Source organism: Salmo salar, chromosome 12 (assembly GCF_965601325.2).
Source record: "Salmo salar chromosome 12, fSalSal1, whole genome shotgun sequence".
Taxonomy (NCBI): Eukaryota; Metazoa; Chordata; class Actinopteri; order Salmoniformes; family Salmonidae; genus Salmo; species Salmo salar.
In genome coordinates, this window is record NC_138302.1 from 98379441 (window position 1) to 98401063 (window position 21623).

At 42.1% G+C, this 21623-nt stretch overlaps 2 protein-coding genes across 2 annotated transcripts in view; both read left to right on the forward strand.

Moving 5' to 3' along the window:
• Positions 1-124: 124 nt before the first annotated feature.
• LOC100136539 (glycerol-3-phosphate dehydrogenase) lies at positions 125-6012 on the forward strand. Its single transcript, NM_001123639.1, is given in 8 exon segments — positions 125-213; positions 1858-2035; positions 2343-2483; positions 2753-2891; positions 3471-3583; positions 4060-4296; positions 4460-4566; positions 5321-6012. Coding segments are annotated over 8 exon segments (1053 nt in total). The 5' UTR covers positions 125-172; the 3' UTR covers positions 5418-6012.
• Positions 6013-16016: 10004 nt separating this feature from the next.
• LOC106566192 (ceramide synthase 5) overlaps positions 16017-21623 on the forward strand; it is a 73684-nt gene continuing 68077 nt past the window's right edge. The window contains exon 1 of the mRNA XM_082959506.1: positions 16017-16492. Within this exon, the coding sequence (XP_082815632.1) occupies positions 16320-16492 (173 nt within the window). The 5' untranslated portion in view covers positions 16017-16319. The remainder of the gene's footprint in view (positions 16493-21623) is intronic.

Sequence of the window (21623 nt, forward strand, 5' to 3'; positions counted from 1 at the left end):
TTAGAACTGGTCCTCTAGCTGGTCGGGCCCTGACGGCGCTGACCAATAACTAGGAGGAGGCGTGACCCAAACGGTGTCCGGTATAAATACATTTCGTCTCGGTTTCAGACGCGTCTCGCACCAAGCACTTCAGGACAAGCAGCAGACACCGTGGACTGTCGCATTGTACATCATGGCACTTAAGAAAGTATGCATCATTGGCTCTGGCAACTGGTAAACACCTTTTTATATATATATATATATATATATATATTAATTTATTCTAAACATATTTAGCTCTTTCTGAGCTGCTGATACAGAATGATCTTAATGTACACGGGAGGGTAGTTTTTGCATGTAAGCGGTTTTCAAATGCCTGATTTAAGGGACTGTAATTTGAGGCGGTAATAACACTGAATCTTTTGGATCCGTTGTGTATCACGTTTTAGGCCGTAGAATTGAAGCTGTTTGAAAGACAGGCCTACAGTAAACTACTGTTGCCCTGTTCGCGTTGGATTTCCCCTGCTTTCCTTGTTGATTTATCAGACTAATAATAACACGACTCGATTTGTCTCAATTGGACCTATGGTGATAATGATAATGCAACATAACTGGGGCAAATATCAGAATTTAATTTATGATCTCAATATAGTTTATTTAATCTAGTAGATTTGCTGGATTATTGAAGTTTTAGCCACAGTGACCTGATCGGATGTTTGGTTCATGCAGAATGCAGTTCAACTCCTTATAGTTTTTCTCTCTCTCACACACACACACACACACCACACACACACACACACACACACACACACACACACACACACACACACACACACACTCACTCACAAAAGGGCTGATCGTGTCATATTAAACATATTATGTGATGAACTTGAAGGGTGGTGGTGGTATGTCCAGCAGCCGTGGTGCTATTTTTTTTTTTGTTGATGTAACCTTTATTTATTTAACTAGGCAAGTCAGTTAAGAACAAATTCTTATTTTACAATGACGGCCTACCCCTCCACTAACCCGGACGACGCTGAGCCAGTTGTGCGCCGCCTATGACAACAAACGCTTTGAACTGCCGCACTGCAGGGCCTTGGATTTACTTCCTCGGGAATGCTCTTATGTTCTCTGAGGTTGTGTTGTTATGTAGGCTACTAGTACAATGGAGGGAAAGTAGCTGAATCAATATTGAGTTGTCTGATCTTTAAAATAACTCTTTGCCTCATAGATTGATGTAAAATAATGTTTGAGTAATCACTACTGTGCCATTACACTCGTTAGGTGTGGTTTGTATTCATTATAAACAGTGAATGTTAATTATTGACTCAATAATAATTTGAGTCCACTTTTTAAGAATGACTTATGGCATCATTTTTTTTCTCCTGATCTCTCTCCAGCATCTGTTACATAATATGTGGCGCTAGAAAGCTTAACTGATTGGCAGCAGTGAGAGACAAGCTTTACGAACCAAATACATATTTTTTTTTTTACATGTTAGTCATTTTAGCAGATGCTCTTATCCAGAGCGACTTACAGTAGTGAATGCATACATTTCATTTCATGCATTTTTTTTGTTGTTGTACTGGCCCCCCGTGGGAATCAAACCCACAACCCTGGCGTTGCACACACCATGCTCTACCAACTGAGCCACAGGAGCACCCAAATACAATTGCAAGACATTCAAAATTCTAACATCTCACTGCTAGCCTGTTGATCTCTCAAAGTGGGATTCCCTCACTGGGTCTTGCACCCTGATCTAATACAAGTATATCATCCTCTTTCAATTTAAGTAATTTCTTAAGATCCTAAAATGTGGAGAACAGGAATGAAACAATAGGATTGTTTGAAAGAGACACTTTTGTTTCACATCTACAGGGGCTCTGCCATTGCCAAGATTGTAGGCGCCAATGCAGGAAAGCTTGACGTGTTCGACACGACAGTGAACATGTGGGTATTTGAGGAGATGGTGAACGGACGTAAACTCACAGAGATCATCAATACAGACCATGAGAACGTAAAGTACCTGCCAGGACACAAGCTTCCCCCAAACATCGTAAGACTCATTCATTTCAGCCATTCAAAATACTCTGGGGGGGGGGATGTGTTTGTATTAATAATTTTAGAAGTAACCCAGAACCAAATCTCTTGTGTAGCTAACATACATTTTTTTTTACAGTTTGTCACGATAGAAAACACAACAATGCATGTATCACCTTTTCAGGTTCAATAAAAAAACAGATTTGATTATTACCTGATTATTAATTAACTAATTATTACGTAATCATTTTTTTTTTTTGGACCAACTTTTAGATTTAAGTCTGCCACACATCCACCCGATGAATCTGTCTTCACCCATGTAGGTGGCTGTTCCAGAGGTGACGGATGCTGTGAAGGGAGCAGACATCCTGATCTTCGTTATTCCACACCAGTTCATCAACAGAATCTGTGACACCATCAAAGAACACATCAAGAAGGATGCTGTGGGCATGTCTCTAATCAAGGTGACTGGGTTTGTTGCTTTCAGGGCCTGTTTTGAATAAGGCCAGATCTTCAAAAATGACTACCTCAATGCAACAGCAAACAATTACCTTTTTGAAAGGGTAAACTTCTGATTTTGAATTTACAGAATTGAATACTGCTGCTTCTATTTGTTGTTTGTTGCTGTAAATAGGATGATGAGGCGGACCTACATTCCTGGTGATCGGTTGTTGTAGGATGTTGATGAGGGAGACAATATGAATAGATGTATCCATGGTGATCTATGTTTCAGGGTGTGGATGAAGGTCCCGAGGGGTTGAAGCTGATCTCTGATGTCATCAGAGAGAAGCTGGGCGTCACCATGACAGTGCTGATGGGAGCTAACATAGCCAACGAAGTCGCGGAGGAGAAATTCTGCGAAACAACAATCGGTAAAGTGTTTTGGTTGTTTAGGAAAAAAAGAACACAGTATATCTCTTACCATTACCTTCCCCGTAGCTCAGTTGGTAGAGCATGGTGTTTGCAACGCCAGGGTTGTGGGTTCGATTCCCACGGGGGGCCAAGTACAAAAAGAAGAAAAAAAAAAAAATAAATTGTATGAAATGAAAATGAAATGTATGCATTCACTACTGTAAGTCGCTCTGGATAAGAGCGTCTGCTAAATGACTGAAATGTAAAAAAAAAATGTAAATTAAAATAGCACATCAATGCTTTTGTTCTACATAAGTAAAGATCAATTTCATGATTTTTTAAAATAATTGTTTTTATTTAATTTAACTAGGCAAGTCAGTTAAGAACAAATTCTTATTTTCAATAACGGCCTACCGGGGAACTGCCTTGTTCAGGGCAGAACAACAGATTTTTACCTTGTCAGCTCAGGGATTCGATCTAGCAACCTTGCGTTTACTAGCCCAACGCTCTAACCACTAGGCTACCTGCCAACCCCAGGTATGGTATTGAAGATATTTTTCACGTGTAATAATTCTCCATGTTTTGTATTCGTCACACAGGGTGCAAGAACAAAGAGTGGGGCCCCATCCTGAAAAAACTGATGCAGACCACTAACTTCAGAGTTACCGTGGTGGAGGAAGCTGACGTAGTAGAGATCTGTGGCGCTCTCAAGGTGGGCCTTTAGTTACGCAGGAAGGAGAGGGGGAAAGTGTTACAATGTTCTCACCGGAATGGGGCGGCAGGGTAAGCCTAGCTGTTAGAGCGTTGGACTAAAAACCGAAAGGTTGCAAGATCGAATCCCTGAGCTGACAAGGTAAAAATCTGTCGTTCTGCCCCTGAACAAGGCAGTTAACCCACTGTTCCTAGGCCGTCATTGTAAATAAGAATTTGTTCTTAACTGACTTGCCTAGTTAAATAAAGGTAAAATAAAAAGTGGAAGGAGGAAACAGACACTGAGTATTTAAGGAAAAAATGCTGCTGTTTGTGTGTGTATTAACAGGTGCTCAAACAAAGGAGCGTAATGTAACAGGCGTGTTTTGGTCATGCGACCATCGTCAGAGAATCTTTTAAGACAAATTGCTTTTTAGATTTCTATTTTCAGATGAGATCATAATGGTTTAAAAACTAGCTCTTCTTCTCCCACCCCAGAACATAGTGGCGGTGGGAGCAGGGTTCTGTGACGGCCTGGGCTTCGGTGATAACACCAAGGCAGCGGTGATCAGACTGGGGCTGATGGAGATGATCGCCTTCGCCCGGATATTCTGCACCGCCGGACCCGTCTCCCCCGTCACTTTCCTGGAGAGCTGTGGCGTCGCCGACCTCATCACAACTTGCTACGGCGGACGCAACCGCAAGATCGCAGAGGCCTTCGCCAAAACCGGAAAGGTGCTGTGAGGAGTGTGGAAAGAGTGTGTCATACCTGTTATCGTTCATATTCTAAATGTTAAAAATGTTCTCTCTCATGTGTCCCCTCTATATACATCTCTTTTCTTTTTTTTTTTTTTAAATCTCTCTCACTCTGTCTTTGTATTTGTGTCTCCCTGTGTAGACTATTGAGGAGTTGGAGAAGGAGATGTTGAATGGTCAGAAACTCCAGGGTCCAGCCACTGCAGCTGAAGTCAACCACATTCTGAAGAAGAAGGGGCTGGTGGACAAGTGAGTTACATTTGATGAGTTTTGCCTTCAGAATCTTCTGAGAGCGAGTTATGTTCTTAATTGAACATCCAATGACATGTATAAACCACTCTTATAACCTTTTCACACTACTGAGCTGATACATTAATAGAAAGTTACTCAAGTAAAAGTGAAAGTCACCCAGTAAAATACTACTTGAGTAAAAGTCTAAAAGTATTTGGTTTTAAATATACTTAACTATCAAAAGTAAATGTAATTGCTAAAATATACTTAAGTATCAAAAGTAAAAGTACAAATTGCTAACCAGACGGCACCATTTTCTTGTTTTCTTTTAATTTACGGAAAGCCAGGGGCACACTCCAACACTCAGACATCATTTACAAATGAAGCATGTGTGTTCAGTAAGTCCGCCAGATCAGAAGCAGTAGGGATGACCAGAGATGTTCTCTTAAAAAGCGTGTTAACTGGACCATTTTCCTGTCCTGCTAAGTATTGAAAATGTAACGAGTAGTTTTGGGTGTCAGGGAAAATGTATGGAGTAAAAAGTACATTATTTTCTTTAGGAATGTAGTGAAGTAAAAGTTGTCAAAAATCTAAATAGTAAAGTACAGATACCCCAAAAACTACTTAAGTATTACTTTAAAATATATTTTTTAAGTACTTCACACCACTGTATATATACTGTAAGCCAGTACGGTTTGGGTTGGCACTTTGGTGTGAATCGGGCATTTTTGTCTTAAAACTGAAACTGATATCCCAGCTTTCCACCTTCCAGGTTCCCCTTGTTCAGTGCTGTCAACCAGATCTGTTTCCATGGACACCCCGTCAAAGAGTTCATCACCTGTTTGCAGAACCACCCTGAACACATGTAACTGATTGAAGGATGCTGGGACGCTTTAAATGTTGGAACCAGCCGAAGGAAGCGAGGCTGACGAGGGTGGCTGGGGTTGGATGATTCGATGATTCCACCTCATCTAACTGTCTAAATATTAAGACATGGAGCGGACAACAAAACACCTCAGAAAGAAAACTTCTCAGTCAAACCTACCTCTGGTTCTGGGCTGCTGTAATATGCCTCTACAATATCATCAAAAATATCCCTTGTTCCGACTGTTTCTTAAGTTGTTATTGGTGTTGTTGCCACTAGGTAATGTTTCAGTAATGTGTCAGATTTTCCAAAATACATTTTGTTTAGAAGAATGTCACTTGGCCTTAAACAGGTGAATTGTTTTCTGGGATGGGAAGGGTATGTCTTTAGTTGTCTTTAAAAAAAAAAATACACATGAGTGGCAGCAGCTATTTTGTGTAAGTTGCATTTTTCGGCAATCCCACACAAAAACACATGAAACAAGTGCCTTAATATACCTTTTGACCCAGTCACTGGTAAATATTTGTCTTGCAAACAGATTTTATTACCTTGTTATGTTTAACAAAGGACTTGAATAAACAACTGTTATTCACTGCTTATCCCTGGTTACCGCCTTCATTATGTCCTCTTTATTGAAGTAGCCTATTGCTTATATGAAAGGATGACATTCATTTAGGAATAAATTGTTCAAATAATTCACCCCTAATGTTTTTGGACGGGTGTCCTCTCACTGTCAACTGCGTTTATTTTCAGCAAACTTAACATGTGTAAATATTTGTATGAACATAACAAGATTCAACAACTGAGACATAAACTGAACAAGTTCCACAGACATGTGACTAACAGAAATTGAATAATGTGTCCTGAACAAAGGGGGGTCAAAATCAAAAGTAACAGTCAGTATCTGGTGTGGCCACCAGCTGCATTAAGTACTGCAGTGCATCTCCTCATGGACTGCACCAGATTTGCCAGTTCTTGCTGTGAGATGTTACCCCACTCTTCCACCAAGGCACCTGCAAGTTCCCGGACATTTCTGGGGGGAGTGGCCCTTGCCCTCACCCTCCGATCCAACAGGTCCCAGACGTGCTCAATGGGATTGAGATCCGGGCTCTTCGCTGGCCCTGGCAGAACACTGACATTCCTGTCTTGCAGGAAATCACGCACAGAACGAGCAGTATGGCTGGTGACATTGTCATGCTGGAGGGTCATGTCAGGATGAGCCTGCAGGAAGGGTACCACATGAGGGAGGAGGATGTCTTCCCTGTAATGCACAGCGCTGAGATTGCCTGCAATGACGACAAGCTCAGTCCGATGATGCTGTGACACACCGGACCAGACCATGACGGACCCTCCACCTCCAAATCGATCCGGCTCCAGAGTACAGGCCTCGGTGTAAAACTCATTCCTTCGACGATAAACGCAAATCCGACCATCACCCCTGGTGAGACAAAACCGCGACTCCCCAGTGAAGAGCACTTTTTGCCAGTCCTGTCTGGTCCAGCAACGGTGGGGTTTATGCCCATAGGTGACGTTGTTGCCGGTGATGTCTGGTGAGGACCTGCCTTACAACCGGCCTACAAGCCCTCAATCCATCCTCTCTCAGCCTATTGCTGACAGTCTGAGCACTGATGGAGGGATTGTGTGTTCCTGGTGTAACTCGGGCAGTTGTTGTTGCCATCCTGTACCTGTCCCGCAGGTGTGATGTTCGGATGTACCGATCCTGTGCAGGTGTTGTTACACGTGGTCTGCCACTGCGAGGATGATCAGCTGTCCACCCTGTCTCCCTGTAGTGCTGTCTTAGGCATGTCACAGTACAGACATTGCAATTTATTTCCCTGGCCACATCTGCAGTCCTCATGCCTCCTTGTAGCATGCCCAAGGCATGTTCGCCTAAGGCCTCTTAAGTGTCCTAAGTTTTCATAACTGTGGCCTTAATTGCCTACCGTCTGTAAGCTGTTAGTGTCTTAACGACCGTTCCACAGGTGCATGTTCATTAATTGTTTATGGTTCATTGAACAAGCATGGGAAACAGTGTTTAAACCCTTTACAATGAAGATCTGTGAAGTTATTTGGATTTTTACGAATTATCTTTGAAAGACAGGGTCCTGAAAAAGGGATGTTTCTTTTTTTGCTGAGTTTATATACAGTACAGTACATCAGTGTTTTAACTTGGCCGTGTTAGGCCTTCAGTCAGTAGACTGCAGAGGACCTTTCCACAAGTGCATGCTGTGCTCTCAACACCCCTCAATGAAACCTGACCTGAATCTGACTAGCCTGCTAGCCTGCTACCCTAAACTCTTCACCTTTACCATTTTCTAGTGTGACTACTGCAAAGATTCTCTCTGCTGAGAAGTGGATATCACATAGTAATCTGAAGTGATGGGAGAGAAGACTTGGGCCTATGCAATATTACAATAGATTCAATTATGATCATATCTTGTTTTGGAGCATCGGAATCATTACACACATGATTTGAAACTTGCCTGAAATTACTTCAATATTTACTGAAGCAGTTCACTCAGGAAAAACGTCTGGGACATTATATATATACCCTAGTGTATTCCAATTTTTTTATATATTCAGGATAGTCTGTTGTTATTGGTTAGAAATTAAACTATGCAAAAAAATGATACATATATTCTCAAATTTGTGACGATGCCGTTGTGCCAAAATCATTATGTGAAATTGAAAGTAGGATCTCTTACGTTTGTGAGCGAATGACTAGCTTGTTTAGTAGATTTCACCAACACCAACAGAAGTTGCTGAAAGCATCAACAGTTGGCCAGTTCAGAAGGGTTAAGCGGTAACATGCCAATTTGCCAGTGTTATGTAATAGGTAGGCTATCATTGGACTCCCAAGTTGACATGGTTTGCATATTTATTGAGTCAGTGTACTAATAATAGCTACTCTCCATCACGGCAAAGGTGGAAGTTGAACTATATTTAGTACAAGGCTCAGTGTAGATGGCTGTGGACCAGGGAGCAACTGCTCTAATGTCCATCATGACATTAACTGCCCTATCAGACATGTAGGACTGGGATACCCCCCATGAGAACATGCACTACATGATCAAAAGTATGTGGACACCTGCTCGTCGAACATCTCATTCCAAAATCATGGGCATTGATATGGAGTTGGTCCCCCATTTGCTGCTGTAATAACCTCCACTCTTCTGGAAAGGTTTTCCACTAGATGTTGGAACATTGCTGTGGTGATTTGCTTCCATTCAGCCACAAGGACATTAGTGAGGTCTGGCACTGATGTTGGGTGTTTCAAATGACGTTCCAATTCATCCCAAAGGTGTTCAATGGGGTTGAGGTTAGGGCTCTGTGCAGGCCAGTCAAGTTCTTCCACACCGATCTTGACAAACCATTTCTGTATGGACCTCGCTTTGTACATGGGGGCATTGTCATGCTGAAACAGGAAAGGGCCTTCCCCAAACTGTTGCCACAAAATTGAAAGGACACAATCATCTAGAATGTCACTGTATGCTGTAGCGTTAAGATTTCCCTTCACTGGCACTAAGGGGCCTAACCTGAACCATGAAAAACAGCCCCAGACCAATATTCCTTCTCCTTCAAACTTTACAGTTGGCACTATTCATTTGGTCATGTAACGTTATCCTGGCATCAGCCAAATCCAGATTCGTCCATTGGATTGCCAGATGGTGAAGCTTGATTCATCACTCCAGAGAACACATTTCCACTGCTCCAGAGTCCAATGGCGGTGAGCTTTACACCACTCCAGCTGTGCTTGGCATTGTGCAGGGTGATCTTAGGCTTGTGTTCGGCTCCTTGGCCAAGAAACCCATTTCATGAAGCTCCCGAACGAACAGTCCCCCCCCCCCCCCCCCCCCCCAAAAAAAAGATATAGATGTACTATTGTAAAGTGGTTGTTCCACTGGATATCATAAGGTGAATGCACCAATTTGTAAGTCGCTCTGGATAAGAGCGTCTGCTAAATGACGTAAATGTAAATGCAGTTTGGAACTCAGTAGTGAGTGTCGCAACCGAAGACAGACGATTTTTATGCTATTAGTTTGTGTGGTCTACCACTTCGCAGCTGAGCTGTTGTTGCTCCTAGACGTTTCCACTTCACAATAACAGCTCTTATAGTTGACCGGGGGCAGCTCTAGCAGGGCCGAAATGTTATGAACTGACTTGTTGGAAAAGTGGCATCCTATGACGGTGCTACGTTGAAAGTCTCTAAGCTCTTCAGTACGGGCCATTCTACTGCCAATGTTGGAGAATGCATGGCTGTGTGCTCGATTTTATACACCTGTCAGCAACGGGTGTGGCAGAAATAGCCGAATCCACTAATTTGAAGGGTTGTCCACATACTTTTGTGTATATATAGTGTACTGTACATACAGCTAAATGCGTATCCTCATAGAGGATGTTGTTTATGTTTTCCCCCTCAAGTCTATTTGGAGAAGTGTCTAATCTATCTTTACTAGTTTAGCGTTTTATTGTTACATGCACAAGTACAGTGACAATCTTAACTAGCAAGCCCATCCCAACAGGATTCACTATCAAAATAGTATAACTAAAAAAAAAGAAAGGAAGAAAGAAACAATATGAGAATGTGAGCCATATGGGACAGTGCCAGTAACACATTTACAATGTGTAGAGATACTGGAGTAATTTGAGGTAGATATATAGGCTGGGATGAGAAAGTGACTGGTAGCAGGATAAATAATAATAATAATAATAATAATAATAATAATAATAATAATAATAGTCAACATTATGGCAGCAGCATAAGTGGTGTGTGTGTGTGTGTGTGTGTCCGTGCGTGTGTCCGTGCGTGTGTCTGTGCGTGTATTTGCAAGAGTGTCAGTGTAGGTGTGTCTGTTTGTGTGGGTAGAGACCTGTGAGTGTGCATATAGTCCGTGGAGGGGGGTAGGCAGCTATTGTCTATCTGTGTAAAAGTGTCATTGCTTGGGGGCAGAAGCTGTCTCGGAGCCTGTTTGTCCGAGACTTCATACTCTGGCGCCATCTGCCGGATAGAAGTAGAGAGAACAGTCTATGTCAGGGTTGGCTGAAGTCTCGGACATTTTTTCGGGCCTTCCTCAGACACCGCTTGGTGTGTATGTCTAGAATGCCTGGGAGCTCTGTAGGGCCTTGTGGACGAGGGCGGTGCAGTTGCCATACCAAGCGGTGATGCAGCAAGTCAAGATACTCTCAATGGTGCATCTGTAGAAGTTCTTGAGAATCTGAAGGACCATTCCAAATCTCTATCTATACATTATTTTACTGGTTGTTTTCAACACACCTAAACCAAGAGAGTGGGTGTTGTTAGACATAAGACCTATTTTATTACACAGTTATTGTGCTATTATTATCATACTGTATTTAGATGACATTTCAGAATGTCTCCGTTGCGATGGAAGCCTGGTGGAGCCATCATCTCGTACAGAGAACTCTGAGGGTGGGTTATGGAAGCCTGGTGGAGCCATCATCTCGTACAGAGAACTCTGAGGGTGGGTTATGGAAGCCTGGTGGAGCCATCATCTCGTACAGAGAACTCTGAGGGTGGGTTATGGAAGCCTGGTGGAGCCATCATCTCGTACAGAGAACTCTGAGGGTGGGTTATGGAAGCCTGGTGGAGCCATCATCTCGTACAGAGAACTCTGAGGGTGGGTTATGGAAGCCTGGTGGAGCCATCATCTCGTACAGAGAACTCTGAGGGTGGGTTATGGAAGCCTGGTGGAGCCATCATCTCGTACAGAGAACTCTGACGGTGGGTTCGAGACGATGATATACAACTTGTTCTAGTGTAATTTTCATTATACAATTGTTCTACATACACACATTATACGTTCACTGATATTCATCTCAAAATGTCTTATCACGGATCACTATTGCTAGTTTAAAAAATATATACTGCTCAAAAAAATAAAGGGAACACTTAAACAACACAATGTAACTCCAAGTCAATCACACTTCTGTGAAATCAAACTGTCCACTTAGGAAGCAACACTGATTGACAATACATTTCACATGATGTTGTGCAAATGGAATAGACAACAGGTGGAAATTATAGGCAATTAGCAAGACACCCCCAATAAAGGAGTGCTTCTGCAGGTGGTGACCACAGACCACTTCTCAGCTCCTATGCTTCCTGGCTGATGTTTTGGTCACTTTTGAATGCTGGCAGTGCTTTCACTCTAGTGGTAGCGTGAGACAGAGTCTACAACCCATACAAGTGGCTCAGGTAGTAAAGCTCATCCAGGATGGCACATCAATGCGAGCTGTGGCAAGAAGGTTTGCTGTGTCTGTCAGCGTAGTGTCCAGAGCATGGAGGCGCTACCAGGAGACAGGCCAGTACATCAGCAGACGTGGAGGAGGCCGTAGGAGGGCAACAACCCAGCAGCAGGACCGCTACCTCTGCCTTTGCGCAAGGAGGAGCAGGAGAAGCACTGCCAGAGCCCTGCAAAATGACCTCCAGCAGGCCACAAATGTGCATGTGTCTGCTCAAACGGTCAGAAACAGACTCCATGAGGGTGGTACGAGGGCCCGACGTCCACAGGTGTGGGTTGTGCTTACAGCCCAACACCGTGCAGGACGTTTGGCATTTGCCAGAGAACACCAAGATTGGCAAATTCGCCACTGGCACCCTGTGCTCTTCACAGATGAAAGCAGGTTCACACTGAGCACATGTGACAGACGTGACAGAGTCTGGAGACGCCGTGGAGAACGTTTTGCTGCCTGCAACATCCTCCAGCATGACCGGTTTGGCGGTGGGTCAGTCATGGTGTGGGGTGGCATTTCTTTGGGGGGCCGCACAGCCCTCCATGTGCTCGCCAGAGGTAGCCTGACTGCCATTAGGTACCGAGATGAGATCCTCAGACCCCTTGTGAGACCATATGCTGGTGCGGTTGGCCCTGGGTTCCTCCTAATGCAAGACAATGCTAGACCTCATGTGGCTGGAGTGTGTCAGCAGTTCCTGCAAGAGGAAGGCATTGATGCTGTGGACTGGCCCGCCCGTTCCCCAGACCTGAATCCAATTGAGCACATCTGGGACATCATGTCTCGCTCCATCCACCAACGCCACGTTGCACCACAGACTGTCCAGGAGTTGGCGGATGCTTTAGTCCAGGTCTGGGAGGAGATCCCTCAGGAGACCATCCGCCATCTCATCAGGAGCATGCCCAGGCATTGTAGGGAGGCCATACAGGCACGTGGAGGCCACACACACTACTGAGCCTCATTTTGACTTGTTTTAAGGACATTACATCAACGTTGGATCAGCCTGTAGTGTGGTTTTCCACTTTAATTTTGAGTGTGACTCCAAATCCAGACCTCCATGGGTTGATAAATTGGATTTCCATTGATTATTTTTGTGTGATTTTGTTGTCAGCACATTCAACTATGTAAAGAAAAAAGTATTTAATAAGATTATTTCTTTCATTCAGATCTAGGATGTGTTGTTTAAGTGTTCCCTTTATTTTTTTGAGCAGTGTATATTACACAGCATTCCAGAACATTCTACACTACATTTTTGATGTTGTTATTCTGTCTCTCACTGTTCAAATAAACATACCATTAACATTATAGACTGATCATTTCTTTATCAGTGGGCAAACGTACAAAATCAGCAGGGGATCAAATACTTCCCCCCCCCCCCCCCCCCCCCCCCACTGTATATATTATTTCACCTTTATTTAACCAGGTAGGCTAGTTGAGAACAAGTTCTCATTTATAACTGCGACCTGGCCAAGATAAAGCAAAGCAGTGCGACACAAACAACAACACAGAGTTACACATGGAATAAACAAACACACAGTCAATAACACAATAGAGAAAAAAAAGTCTGTGTTCAAATGAGGTATGATAAGGGAGGTAAGGCAATAAATAGGCCATAGTGGCGAAATAATTACAATTTAGCAATTAAACACTGGAGTGATGAATGTGCAAATAGAGATACTGGGGTGTAAAGGAGAAAGAAAAAAAATAACAGTATGGGGATGGGGTAGTTGGATGGACTATTTACAGATGGGCTATGTACAGGTGCAGTGATCTGTGAGCTGCTCTGACAGCTGGAGCTTAAAGTTAGAGAGGGAGTTAAGGATCTCAAGCTTCAGTGATTTTTGCAATTCGTTCCAGTCATTGGCAGCAGAGAACTGGAAGGAAGGGCGGCGAAAGGAGGAATTGGCTTTGGGGGTGACCAGTGAGATATACCTGCTGGAGGGCTTGCTATGGGTGGGTGCTGCTATGGTGACCAGTGAGCTGAGATAAGGCGGGGCTTTACCTAGCAAAGACTTATAGATGACCTGGAACCAGTTGGTTTGGCAATGAATATGAAGCGAGGGCCAGCCAACGAGAGCATACAGGTCGCAGTGGTGGGTAGTATATGGGGCTTTGGTGACAAAACGGATGGCACTGTGATAGACTGCATCCAGTTTGTTGAGTAGAGTGTTGGAGGCTATTTTGTAAATGACATCGCCGAAGTTAAGGATCGGTAGGATAGTCAGCTTTACGAGGGTATGTTTGGCAGCATGAATGAAGGATGCTTTGTTGCGAAATAGGAAGCCGATTCTAGATTTCATTTTGGATTGGAGATGCTTAATGTGAGTCTGGGAGGAGAGTTTACAGTCTAACCAGATACATAGGTATTTGTAGTTGTCCACATATTCTAAGTCAGAACCGTCCAGAGTAGTGATGCTGGGCGTGCGGGCAGGTGTGGGCGGTAATCGGTTGAAGAGCATGCATTTAGTTTAACTTGCATTTAAGACCAGTTGGAGGCCACGGAAGGAGAGTTGTATGGCATTGAAGCTCATCTAGTGGTTAGTTAAAACAGTGTCCATGAAGGGCCAGTAGTATACAGAATGGTGTCGTCTGCGTAGAGGTGGATCAGAGATTCACCAGCAGCAAGAGCGGCATCATTGATGTATACAGAGAAAAGAGTCGTCCCGAGAATTGAACCCTGTGGCACCCCCATAGAGACTGCCAGAGGTCCGGACAACAGGCCTTCCGATTTGACACATTGAACTCTATCAGAGAAGTAGTTGGTGAACTAGGCGAGCCAATCATTTGAGAAACCAAGGCTGTTGAGTCTGCCAATAAGAATGTGGTGATTGACAGAGTCGAAAGCCTTGGCCAGGTCGATGAATACAACTGCACAGTACTGTCTCTTATCGATGGCGGTTATGATATCTTTTAGGACCTTGAGCGTGGCTGAGGTGCACCCATGACCAGCTCGGAAACCAGATTGCATAGCGGAGAAGGTACGGTGGGAATCGAAATGATCGGTGATCTGTTTGTTAACTTGGCTTTCAAAGACCTTAGAAAAGCAGGGTAGGATAGATATAGGTCTGTAGCAGTTTGGGTCTAGAGTGTCTCCCCCTTTGAAGAGGGGGATGACCGCGGCAGCTTTCCAATCTTTGGGGATCTCAGACGATACGAAAGAGAAGTTGAACAGGCTAGTAATAGGGGTTGCAACAATTTCGGCTGATAATTTTAGAAAGAGAGGGTCCAGATTGTCTAGCCCTGCTGATTTGTAGGGGTCCAGATTTTGCAGCTCTTTCAGAACATCAGCTATCTGGATTTGGGTGAAGGAGAAATGGGGGAGGCTTAGGCAAGTTGCTGTGGGGGGTGCAGGGCTGTTGACCAGGGTAGGGGGGGGGGGGGGCCAGGTGGAATGCATGGCCAGCTGTAGAAAAATGCTTATTTAAATTCTCAATTATTGTAGATTTATCAGTGGTGACAGTGTTTCCTAGCCTCAGTGCAGTGGGCAGCTGGGAGAAGGTGCTCTTATTCTTATTACGATAAGAAAGACACTAGTCTATCTGGTTGGAAAAGCAATAGTGAAGGTCCCATCAATAATACCACCGTTTATAAACTACAACTACCGGGAACGCTTACTAAACAGACCAAGAAGACCAGGCCAGGGTTTGAAAATTTGCGAAGTCAATGAGAGAAGTGAAAAACTATTTCTTAGTTGTTAATTTTGTTAAATTGTTGTTAAATCTAATGGGACAATCTAGATTCTAGCCAATGTCTTAAGTAGTTGAACGTGTTATTACTCCAACCTCGTGAATGTGACAAACTGACACGTTTTCATTTTCGTAATTTTTTTTTATTTTTTTAAAAACGTTATATTGAAGAGGTGTAACACCTTGCACCACATGTGCAGTTTGGCTAGCCAACGTCGCCATCTTCATACCATCAAGACAGAACAACAAGATATCTATTTCACAGGATGTAGAAATGTGAAGCATCCGGTTGGAGTCTCCACTCACTTCCAAATATGGTAGTGAGAGGAAGCCCAGTGGCCGGCAGTGGGAAAAGACGGAACAAAGGATGGATTTTAACCGATATTCTGATAGTTTTCTCTTCGATGAAACATTTGATCTCAATACAGATTTCCCTTCCCAAAACTAGAATATGTACTCGAACAGAGTGGACTATGTTATGTAGACGTTTACCCTTTGCCCAATGTTTTTTTTTTTTTTAAGAATCGCGTTTGTTTAGAAGGAGTGCAAAGGCGTTATTGAGTTATTGCACATGCGCACTTCACAGAGTAGGCGTTCCCTGTTGCTAGAACGAGCCAATAGGATGTCGCTACATCATGTTTGGCTCTGCCCACCTTCTCGTTTGTTCTGCCCACATTTCTTCCCATCTTAAAACGACAAGCTGTGGTCTTTTTTAGTAAAAAAATAAATACAAAATCTTGGTTCACCACTGGACTGTCTTTGATGATTCTTCTGTGTTTTGAGGCCTGTTTAATAATTTCATCAATCCAACAATTCTATCACGGACAACAAAACGTTTCTCAGACTCATCCAACACTCAGTCTTCAAAGGAAAGGGCGGTGGAAACGTTTCCCTCGTTTTTTTTTCTCTCTCTCTCTCTCTCCAGAGGATTTACATTTCTTATTAAATCGAAGCCACTTTTGGTGATCATGGCTGCTCTTTCAGTGTGGTTTTGGAACGAGAGGTTTTGGCTTCCACATAATGTGACTTGGGCGGATCTTGCAGACCCAGCGCCCGGGGTGGAGTATCCAAAAGCCGGGCATTTACTCTCTGCCTTACCGCTGGCTGTGGGGATCTTTGCTGTCAGAATACTATTTGAGAGGTACGCACTATTTAGCTTTTCGAAGTCATGTTACCATGACGTTTTTCCCCCCTCATGTTTTCTTTTATCAACTCTTTTCTTGAAGATAACACTCGCCCGGCCGTATATGCACTGAGTCTTCGATTATTTTTTTCCTTGCAATCGTATTTTTTTGGGGGGGTGTAGTCCCATAGAGTTATGAATTAGAATACTTTAATAGGATCTCTATGGTTGCCCATCCATGTCAGCCTTATGATAGCTAAGCGATTCTCTAGCTGCTTGCTACTTCCTAGGGCAGGGGTCGGCAACAGGAGGTCTACGGACCAAAACCGTTCCTCAAGTGTTTTTCTTTGGTCTTCCAAAGTTTAAACTTTTTGGTAACCCCCCCCCTGTAAAACCAAAATAATTTTTTTAATCTGTTCCCAAGTATTCCCACAAATAAAAAGAGACATATGTGATCGTATCTCAATGTAATCAAGGTAGGAAAGGATTATGTTATTTTCAAATACAACCTCCTTTTGGGCTTTCTTGTGGTCAATTTGAGTGTACAAATTATTATAATTATGTTCCGGCCCCTTTACCATCCGCTCTGACAAACATCGTCCCGCTGCAAAATCTAGTTGTCTACCCCTGTCCTAGTGAGAGCACTAGCATCGAAAATAAGCTCATTTTATCCATTGATTTAATATATTTGGCTGACAGTGACAGTACAACAACTTGATGACAAAGTTTGCAGACAGTTCTCAGGGCTGGCCCATGGCCTGTATTCTCAGGGTTAGTTATTACATAGGTATTCACTTTAGAAAGCACACCTCTCACAATCTCCAGTCCAGGTTGCCTTTACTTCAAACCATGCTCAGCAATCATGGCTATAGACATGGTGGGGAGTAAAACAGTTATAAACCGTTATAAACTGGTTATAACAGACCCTTGTCACAGAGAAACGGACACAGCAGGGCTGCAGGATCACAAATCATTCCATTACCAGTATTAATGACACCTGTCCTGTCAGTCTACCCATCCATACCTAAAGAGTTTATCATCATTACCAAACAGCCTCAGGCCTGGTTGGGGACCGACGTACAGTATATAGCCTAGCCCAGGTCTCTACAACCCTGTTCCCTGAGAGCTACCGTCCTGTAGGTTTTACGCTCCAACACTAATCTAGCACACCTGATTGTAATAATTTAGCTGGTTGATAAGCTGAATCAGGTTTAGTTACAGGTGGGATTGGAGTGAAAACCTACAGGAGATTAGCTCTCTGGGAAGAGGATTGCAGAACCCTGCCCTAGCCTATGTGTCATGGGTTGAGTTGGGTTGGGACTTGTCACATCTATGTGGGAACTAGGCCTATTTGTCATGAATGAGAGAGAGGAGGAGATAGGAGAGGTCAATTTTCTGTTTAATTAACTTCTGGTATAAACTTGCTTTGACAAGTTTTAGAATCTCAAGGTTTTTGCTTCGGAGGGAGTTTTCCCTTGTAACTGTTGTCCCTTGGGTTTCAGGGATAGTCAGGGTTAGTCAGGGATAGTCAGGGTTAGTCAGGGAAAGTTTGGCTGAAATCCAGGATGAAGTATTGCAATGGATGTAGTGATATTGTAGGTTTTTAATAGTGGCTCTGAACATCGTGGGAATTTCACCAAACTGTTGGTCATCTTGTACTTGCAGAAGCCATATTCATAAATCATCTCAGTAGTAGGAGTCCTGCTTTAAGAAAGTCAGAAATGTTATCTTTAGATCACAATGAATAAGATTAAATGGGCAGGGGTACCTGATCCTCGGGGCGACAGGACGCCGAGTGGTTAGAGCGTTGGACCAGTAACCGAAAGGTTGCTGGATCGAATCCCCGAGCTGACAAGGTAAAAATCTATTGTTCTGCCCCTGAACAAGGCAGTTAACCCACTGTTCCTAGGCCGCCATTGTAAATAAGAATTTGTTCTTAACTGACTTGCCTAGTTAAATAAAGGTCAAATAAAAAAAAGCACTACTCTGAGATGCTTGGTACATAACTCCCCAGATCTTCACCAATGCAAAGGAGATGGGAAGCACAAGGGCAAGGGTTTGTTTCTGGAAGTAAGGGACCTTAGTCCTTCCTCACCTCTCAGGGGAATAAGGGGCCTTAGTCCTTCCTCACCTCTCAGGGGAATAAGGGTTTGTTTTCTGGAAATAAGGGGCCTTAGTCCTTCCTCACCTCTCAGGGGAATAAGGGTTTGTTTTCTGGAAGTTGTGAAGTAGCCAATCGTCACATTCACATGGCACACAAACACGTTCTAGAACAGAAGTTGATTGTGTTGAAAGTTCAGTTTTTGTAGGCCATAAGCCAGTTCATTTATAAGCCAATTCATGAACTTGAACTGTGTTACTAGTGCCAATAATGACACATGAAGTAGGATTATCTCTGTTGCATCATATTTTTCTTTAACCTGTACCTTGGAAACCTTTTCTCTGTGAGGAGAGGAGTAAGCAACAAAAAAACAAACAGTTTCAGACTGTTTTGGCCTAAAACATGTCTTGACCTTATCCTTTTCTGATTGGGCTTGGCTAATAGCCTCGTTTATGTAAACAGCGCATCCTTCAGTTCATTCAACATCTCTTTACACTCTCACGTACGCACACCTCTAGGCTACATTCATTTTGTGGTTTATTGAACGTTTTCTCAACTGCCATACAGACAGAGAGACTGCTAGCTTGCTGGACTAGCTCAGGTGGCTCCCACCACTGTTGCTGCTCTCAGATATTGTTGACTGTCACAGGATTTACAAGCTGTTGTAGTTTCAGCACTGCCTCTGTCTCTTGGCAACAGACCTGGATTCTAACAGGATGTGTATTTTCAATTGTAATTTCTTTGGGCTTGATTGAATTTGCCTGGTTTAATGGACCAATTAAAATAGTCCCAAAACTGGAAACCTTTCCCATCTGGCACTCCAGGCAGGCTAGACATTTTTTACATGTTTAGATTAGTACTTGAACCCAAGTCTGCTTAGCAGCATGGCCCAGGGTTTATTTAAATGGTCTGGTCCCGAGGAAGAAAAGGGATGTTTTAACATGTCTGTTATGTCTCTTCCTGTTGCTTCTGTCTCTGGTCCTATCATCCTTCCCTGCTCAGAAGATCAGTTGTATTAGTAACCCTCAGACCAGTTGTATTAGTAACCCTCAGACCAGTTGTATTAGTAACCCTCAGACCAGTTGTATTAGTAACCCTCAGATCAGTTGTATTAGTAACCCTCAGATCAGTTGTATTAGTAACCCTCAGATCAGTTGTATTAGTAACCCTCAGATCAGTTGTATTAGTAACCCTCAGAAGATCAGTTGTATTAGTAACCCTCAGATCAGTTGTATTAGTAACCCTCAGACCAGTTGTATTAGTAACCCTCAGACCAGTTGTATTAGTAACCCTCAGACCAGTTGTATTAGTAACCCTCAGACCAGTTGTATTAGTAACCCTCAGACCAGTTGTATTAGTAACCCTCAGACCAGTTGTATTAGTAACCCTCAGATCAGTTGTATTAGTAACCCTCAGATCAGTTGTATTAGTAACCCTCAGATCAGTTGTATTAGTAACCCTCAGAAGATCAGTTGTATTAGTAACCCTCGAGATCAGTTGTATTAGTAACCCTCAGACCAGTTGTATTAGTAACCCTCAGACCAGTTGTATTAGTAACCCTCAGACCAGTTGTATTAGTAACCCTCAGACCAGTTGTATTAGTAACCCTCAGACCAGTTGTATTAGTAACCCTCAGACCAGTTGTATTAGTAACCCTCAGACCAGTTGTATTAGTAACCCTCAGATCAGTTGTATTAGTAACCCTCAGACCAGTTGTATTAGTAACCCTCAGACCAGTTGTATTAGTAACCCTCAGAAGATCAGTTGTATTAGTAACCCTCAGATCAGTTGTATTAGTAACCCTCAGACCAGTTGTATTAGTAACCCTCAGACCAGTTGTATTAGTAACCCTCAGAAGATCACTGATAATAAACTAGTTTACTCTATGGTGTAAACACTGATAATAAACTAGTTTACTCTATAATGTAATAAACACTGATAATAAACTAGTTTACTCTATAATGTAATAAACACTGATAATAAACTAGTTTACCCTATAATGTAAACACTGATAATAAACTAGTTTACCCTATAATGTAAACACTGATAATAAACTAGTTTACTCTATGGTGTAAACACTGATAATAAACTAGTTTACCCTATAATGTAATAAACACTGATAATAAACTAGTTTACTCTATAATGTAATAAACACTGATAATAAACTAGTTTACCCTATGATGTAATAAACACTGATAATAAACTAGTTTACTCTATAATGTAATAAACACTGATAATAAACTAGTTTACTCTATAATGTAATAAACACTGATAATAAACTAGTTTACCCTATGATGTAATAAACACTGATAATAAACTAGTTTACTCTATAATGTAATAAACACTGATAATAAACTAGTTTACCCTATAATGTAATAAACACTGATAATAAACTAGTTTACTCTATAATGTAATAAACACTGATAATAAACTAGTTTACCCTATGATGTAATAAACACTGATAATAAACTAGTTTACCCTATAATGTAATAAACACTGATAATAAACTAGTTTACTCTATAATGTAATAAACACTGATAATAAACTAGTTTACCCTATGATGTAATAAACACTGATAATAAACTAGTTTACTCTATAATGTAATAAACACTGATAATAAACTAGTTTACTCTATAATGTAATAAACACTGATAATAAACTAGTTTACCCTATGATGTAATAAACACTGATAATAAACTAGTTTACTCTATAATGTAATAAACACTGATAATAAACTAGTTTACCCTATGATGTAATAAACACTGATAATAAACTAGTTTACCCTATAATGTAATAAACACTGATAATAAACTAGTTTACTCTATGATGTAAACACTGATAATAAACTAGTTTACCCTATAATGTAATAAACACTGATAATAAACTAGTTTACCCTATAATGTAATAAACACTGATAATAAACTAGTTTACCCTATGATGTAATAAACACTGATAATAAACTAGTTTACTCTATAATGTAATAAACACTGATAATAAACTAGTTTACTCTATAATGTAATAAACACTGATAATAAACTAGTTTACCCT